The 7050-nt window shown below is 45.7% G+C and overlaps 1 protein-coding gene across 1 annotated transcript; it reads left to right on the forward strand.

Annotated features, from left to right (window-relative positions):
* Positions 1-236: 236 nt before the first annotated feature.
* Positions 237-7050, forward strand: LOC103808198 (C-terminal-binding protein 2; the record flags this gene model as incomplete). Its single annotated transcript, XM_009080967.1, has 8 exons — positions 237-407; positions 498-642; positions 2978-3184; positions 3797-4011; positions 4777-4907; positions 5071-5198; positions 5733-5853; positions 6890-7050. Coding segments are annotated over exons 1-8 (1234 nt in total), but the record flags the coding sequence as incomplete, so codon positions are not given.

Raw genomic sequence — 7050 nt, forward strand, 5'->3', positions numbered from 1 at the left:
TCTCGGCAGCCTGGAGTGCGGCGATGTACTGCTGAGGAACCCACTCTATTGCCTCGTTATTGACAGAATGTACTTTATTTCCCTTTCTGCAGTGGCAGACTAGGTGGCTTCGCGTTTTTCTTTGGCTTCTGTTCCCCGTGCTCGTTTCCTGTTTATACCTTTTGCTTTGACCAACCTGTTCCTCAGTGCTGCTGGAGAACTGTTGGACTAGCGAGGGAGGCCCTTGCAATCTCCTGCTGCCTCTCCCTGCAGGCATACGGCCTCCCGTGGTGAATGGCCCGATGCCAGCACGGCCGCTGGTCGCGCTGCTGGACGGACGGGACTGCACTGTGGAGATGCCCATCCTGAAGGATGTTGCTACAGTGGCATTTTGTGATGCTCAGTCAACTCAGGAAATCCATGAGAAGGTGGGCAAGGAAGCGTGCGAGCATTCAGACATGGAGCTCTGCCTCTTGGGCAGCCAGCCAGACGGTGATCTGTGCCGTTTTTTGTTGCAGGTGCTGAACGAGGCCGTGGGAGCACTGATGTACCACACCATTACCCTCTCCCGTCAGGATCTGGAGAAGTTCAAAGCCCTCAGGGTCATTGTGCGCATTGGCAGTGGCTATGACAACGTGGACATCAAGTCTGCTGCAGAGTTAGGTATGATGGCAGCGTTAGGTGCCTGTGGTGGTCACAGCTGGGTGTAGTTCTGCACATTATAGCTGACTGCATTTCAGAGCTGTCGTGTGGAAAGCTATGGAGCTCTCAGTACCAGGCATCGCTGGGACGCTGAGCACGGCAGGGCACATTGCTCTGCTCTGGATGGCTGTGCCTTTGTTGTTGGGTGGTAGTCAGAAACCTGAAGGTGGTGTCTAGGTAACTTCTGATGAGGTGACTTTGGGGGTTTTGTGAGCAAAGCACTGAGCAAACTCCAATGGCTGAAAGCTGCCTGCAAATGCTGGAAAGTCACTGTAAACGCGTGGCGAGTTCTGATAATGTGTATGCAGGTGGGCTCTGATTCAGCACTTTATTGGGGATCCCTTTAGAGCCCTAGGCATGTGAGCAGTCTCTGGATTGAGTGACAAAACCTGCTATTTATTAAATACACTGCAGTGAGACTTCTGGACCTTGTCATCTGTTAGGTGAGATGGATAACTTAAGTACCCTGCCCCTGCTTTTTCAAGGTTTGTCAGGGTTTGAAACCTTCCTTAATATCATTCGGGGCAGGTTAAGCTTAAATCAAATACAGCTGTATATAAAATTGAGTTAGGCATTTTAGTTTTCAGATCTGTAATAACAGAGGAATTTTAGGTAAATGAAGAGTGTGCATTTGGCTGGTCCTTGAATTGGGTCTAAAGAGCCTTCTCATCTGGGTGATTCAACAGAACAGGCTCAAGAGTGCTTGGCAAGGTCCTTGGCTTTCATCCAAACTTTGCATTTTTGGAACCTAATCCTGTTCTAGGGTTCTTTACTTAGTCACCGTCCATATATTTGATTCATTCAGATTCAAACTTTCCCTTTTCCCCTACTCCACACTCATTGATCAAGGTGAAATGAGTCAAAGTTCCTTCACCATCAGGCTGTTGCTTGCCCCTTCTAATGACCCCAGTGCTTGGCCAGCTATGCTTTTTCATGGACAATTAATGGTTATTTTCATGCTTAGCTGGGCCCTTAATTCATTCTGAGGTAGAAAACTGTTTCTCACATGTTCTGAGTTCTGAGACCAAAGAGCTGTTGTGTGTGTTTGTGTTCTCTTACATTTAGGCAATAATATTGCATGCCGACACAAACTTTTGTCTAGCTGTGTAACAGATGAATGCATGAGGTGTATCTTCTACATGTCCTGAATGAGACAGGAACCAGTGAGAGTAAGAGAAGCTGGGTTTTTCTGTCACCCCTCTCATGTCCTCTAAGCTATCTGTGTGGCACTATGGCACAATTGCAAATGATTTGGTAGAGAAAAGGAGTCAGATATCTGTGGCCATTAATCTTCAAGTTCTCATGTGTCTGAATTTAGCCAAATGTCTCCTCTGAACAGGATTACAAAACAGTAATGCCTTTGACCATTGCCTAGATTTTAGTCCTAGCTTTTAGCTAGGTGGTGGACTTTTGAGGCAGAAGAGTTGACTTGGTTTGGTGAGTGGCTAGGGTTATGTTTGGGAAGAGACCATTTTTTCATTAGTTATTGTATTTATTTCTTGGCTGGTTTGTCAAATGAAGGATAGCAGCAGTGAAAGGGCTTTGTTGCCAGTCCCCCCTTCTTAATTTCTTTCTAAAAGACTACTCAGGAGTAACCAGATTTTGCTATAGTGTTCCATCTTTCCCTTTCCTGGTAGTAATTTGTACTTCTAGGACTTTAACTCTCTTTGCATTAGTAATTTAACTGATAATTCTAGCCATGGGCTTTATGGCCCTTTGTGGTTGTGTGTTGTTCCAGAGTTAGTGTGTTACATGTTGTCACTTGTAAGTGTAACTTCAAATGTATTTGGACAGGCTCCTGTGGCTTTTCTCTGCGTTTAGTGAGTTAGTTACTTATTGTTGCTTCTAGGGAAGCTGATGCTTGCAGCGAGCATCTGGCCTGTGAGGCATGAAGGAGCTCAACCATCTGTCTTAATTCTACAGTCTGCCAGTTAATCTGCCAGGAGTGTCTGTGGAAGGAGAGCATCTTTTCGAGCACAGATCTCTTAAGACAGTCAGTTTCTTGCATCACTTGTATGACCCAGTTTTCTCATCTCAGCCTGTTTGTTTTTTTTTTCCAGAGAGTGTGTCAATGAAATGGATATTTATAAGGAAGGAATGGTATTGCCTCGGGGATTGAAAAGCTGACTGATCACATCTGTGTTGCTGTAGAATGAGCTTCTGAAATGAATCCTGTGTTTCTTTGCAGTAGTTCTGGAGTACTGAATTGTCTTTCAGGACTTGTGCCTAAAGAGCTTTATGTTGATTTAGCGTTGTGATGCTTAAAAAATCTTACATGACCTCTGTGGCTTTGTAGGCATTGCAGTTTGCAACATCCCTTCCTCCTCAGTAGAGGAGACTGCTGACTCCACCCTCTGCCACATCCTGAACCTCTATCGCCGTGTGACTTGGCTGCATCAGGCTCTGCGGGAAGGGAATCGAGCCTCGAGCGTCGAGCAGATCCGAGAGGTGGCTGGGGGCGCTGTGCGTATCCGTGGGGAGACTTTGGGCATCATTGGGCTAGGTAAGTGCTGGGAATTGTTAGGCTGATGAGAACTGTGAAGGTTTTTGGGACCTTGAGCCGTACGGTGAAAAAAGTGATACTTTTACGGCTGTTCTTTGTGAAACATACTGACTCCCAAGGAATGCTAGTGCCCTATTCTGTCATGCTGGATATCTTCAGGAGTTGGGTGTATGTCATGGGATTGGGGATTCTTTTTGTGTTTCAAATGGCTGGAAGAATTGGAACATTCATGCAGCTCTTCCTGGTGACTGTTTCCCTGTGTGCTAGGCTCTGTATCAGTAGCAAAGCCATCTGAAAGCTACCAGTTCCTTCTCTAAGTTCTCATAGGCAGATTATTACTGCCTCTGACTCAGGGTCCAGATTTGGTTTGAAAGCAGAGCTTGTTCTAGACTAAGCTCTGGCTATTGCATGGGGAAGGACTAGAATTAGCGACGTGGGATCAGCACTGAATAGCCTCCTCTGGATCCCTGTGGCAATCCAAGGGATTTCTGGGGCTGCATTACCTTGGGCCCTGGCAGTAAACTCCAGTGTAGGCTCCCAGTCTACCCCAGTATCTTGTCTTTAAAGTTTGTTTTACCTTTCCTTGATGATTGTGGGTTTTCTTTTGTGAAGGCCGAGTTGGACAGGCAGTGGCTCTGCGAGCCAAGTCCTTTGGCTTCAGCGTGATTTTCTATGATCCCTATCTGCCGGATGGAGTGGAGCGATCCTTGGGTTTACAACGAGTAGGAACCCTGCAGGATCTACTAATGCACAGCGATTGCATCACATTGCACTGCAGCCTGAATGAACATAACCATCACCTCATCAATGACTTCACTATTAAACAGGTGCAGCAGGAGCTTGATTTCCCCCACAGAGCACTGTGGAAATGAATGCAAACAGAAACTGCTGCTTTCACAGAGCTGAGAGCTTGTGAATCCTGCTGCCTCTGTAGCTGCCTTCTGCTGCCTTTGGAGGCTGGAAGCGTGTGGATTTGGGTGCCTGTGCTTTGTGCTCTATAAAATTTCATGTTAAGAGAAGAATAGGGTTGGCTCTTCTTGCCAAGTACTTTCATTTATAAAGAATATTTTGGGTGATTCAATAACTTCAAATTACCTATTCTACTGTGCTGGTTAGAGCTAAACATGGTGTGGCTGGGACTGTGTGTTTCTTTACACAGCTTTGCCAAGGCCTCTCTGCCCAAGCCCACTGCAAAGTCAGTCTCGGGCTATATGCAGTAATCTATGAATGCTTTCCAGTGCTTTTATGAGAGATATCTGGATGCTGTAGTCTAGTTTTGTATAGCTGGATACTTGATTCATGTCCTCTTTCTTTTTGAATGTAGTAGGATGAATATGGAGTGCAGAACTTGAGAGTTCCACTTTTTCCCTTGTTATCTTGCGGTTTTGTTTGTTCATTTTTAGAGCAAATTTCTCAAGCATTGCTTGCAGGCATTTCCCCTGTGGTTAGCTCTGCAGCGAGAGCACTCCTAGTTCGTCCAGGCCTCATCTAATCAGTGCACACTCCTGCTTATTTCCAGTAGACTTCCCAAGATTCACTTAGCTTCCATGAAAAGTCTATTCCTAATGCACTTAATGTTTTTCTTCTTCCAGATGCGCCAGGGCTGTTTCCTAGTGAACACAGCCCGGGGAGGGCTGGTAGATGAGAAAGCCTTAGCACAAGCCTTGAAAGAGGGGAGAATCAGAGGAACAGCATTGGATGTGCATGAGTCTGAGCCTTTCAGGTAACGCTGTACCTGCTCGCCTGCTGCTGTCCGGTGTCTCACCTAAGCTGGACAATTCTTTGGGGGGGTTTTTTTGCTTGGGTCGCAGTGTCCCAAGAGGACAGATGGAGTTATAACTCCTGGAGAGATAACTCCTTTTTTTGTTTTTACTTCTGCCCCACAGTTTTGCTCAGGGACCCTTAAAAGATGCACCCAATGTTATCTGCACCCCTCACACTGCCTGGTACAGTGAACAGGCTTCCATTGAATCCAGAGAAGATGCAGCTAAAGAGATCCGCAGAGCTATTACAGGTAATGAAGATTGTGTGCTCTGCAGCTGCTGCTGAATTAGTGTTCTTTTGTTGGTTTGCTGCAAGGATTATGCTGCTTGTTCTGAAAACTTAGACTCACACTCCAGTTCCAGAAACCAGTTACTATCTTTGCCTTCTGAGAATTTTGTACCTAATGCTGGAGTGGCTCTTTCCCCCCCTGGGAAAGCCTTTTGCCTACAGCTTCCAAACCCCTTGCAATAATTCCTTTGACAGTTATACTGTACACTTTTTTCCTGAAGCAGTACATATTGTCTCTTGAAGAAGGTGAGGCTTGGCAATTGCAGTTTGTGGCAAATAATTTTCACAAGATAACAGAAGTGGGAAGGAATGATCAGTTTCTTGTCTTCTCCAGAGACCAGTTGCTCAGAGGAGAGTCTCCCCTGCCCAGTGTTACCCTGTGGAGGTAGATGAAAAAGATGTGCGTTTCCTTTCTACTTTCCTCTGTAAATGCTGCAGGGAACAAGCCCCCTCCTACCTGTGTCCTGTTTTTTTGTCATTCTTGGTGCTCTTGCAGGTCACATACCCGATGCTTTGAGGAACTGTGTTAATAAGGAGTACTTGCTGTTAGCAGCTCAGTGGTCCAGTATTGATCCTGCAGCTGTCCACCCAGAACTCAACGGAGCTGCAGCTTACAGGTGAGATGTGTAGGTTGTCCAAGCATATCTTCCTTCTGAAGTAGGCCAACATCCCTCTTTGGGTTTGAGAACTACTGGTACCTGCAAACAGGAGTGTCTCTGTTCCTATATGCTCTGTACATGGGCTCTTTCCTGAAACTTAACAGCAGCACTTCTAAAGCTGTAGTAGGATTTACATGTAGTTAGTTCCAGCTGCGTACTGGTCAGATTTTCCAGATCCGTGCAAGACCTGCCCTAGACAGATCCTAATATAAGAAAGTCTGCTGGATGCCCAAGAGAAGGCCTGGAGCTTGACATTTAGAAGATGTACAGATCATTAGGGCTCTATGAACAGTTTGTACCTGTAGCCTGAAAATGGATTATTATTGAGGTGTTGTCCAGTGGATTTGAGCAGTGGTCTGAATAGAGTGTATTTCGATTTCTTTATCTGTTACAGACCTACCAAGTGATTGTGTGCAGGTTGCTTCCCTTCTGTTTTCCTCCTACCTGCAAAGTAGAAAATATATGGTCTTCCCTTCTATGAGAAATCCACAGAGATTGAGATAAGTTCATGGAGAAGGTACAGGGAAGCAGAGTGGAAGTAATAGAAGAAAAGTTCATGAGCCATTCACGAATGTCACTTTCCTATTTTTCATCTTGCATCTAGCTGTTTTATTAGTTCAGCTCCTTACTTTTTCTGCCTTGGAGCCCAGTGAAGGATAACTGCAGCTTACACTCCTGCTACTGATGGGGAGGTAATTCCCAGCCCTTTAGGTGCCTTCATCCAGTATCTCACATTGTTTTCCATTGGAGATAAACTTTGTACCCATTTCCAAATGCTTAGGATGTGACCTGAGGCTATCTCTATCTGTGAACAGGGTCATTTGGTATATCACTTCTACTCTTCAGCTCTGGAGACTTTTCTTGTGTTGTGTCTCAGACCATTTCTGTTAGAAATAGGGATTTGTATTCAGCAGGTACCTGAGGACACAGCTCCTTTCCCCTTGAATAACTCCGTTGGACAAGCTTGTAATTTCTATGTCTCTGTTGATTTTAGGTTTCCTCCAGGAGTAGTGGGAGTAGCTACCCCTGGACTCCCAGAACCACCAGTAGTGGAAGGGATTGTAGCTCATGGGATCCCTCCTGTTTCTCACTCTGCACCACGTACCCCTTCCCCAGGAGAGACGAGCAAAGTGGATCCAGACAGAGAGATTCCTG

Source organism: Acanthisitta chloris, unplaced genomic scaffold, assembly GCF_000695815.1.
Source record: "Acanthisitta chloris isolate BGI_N310 unplaced genomic scaffold, ASM69581v1 scaffold44018, whole genome shotgun sequence".
Lineage (NCBI taxonomy): Eukaryota > Metazoa > Chordata > Aves > Passeriformes > Acanthisittidae > Acanthisitta > Acanthisitta chloris.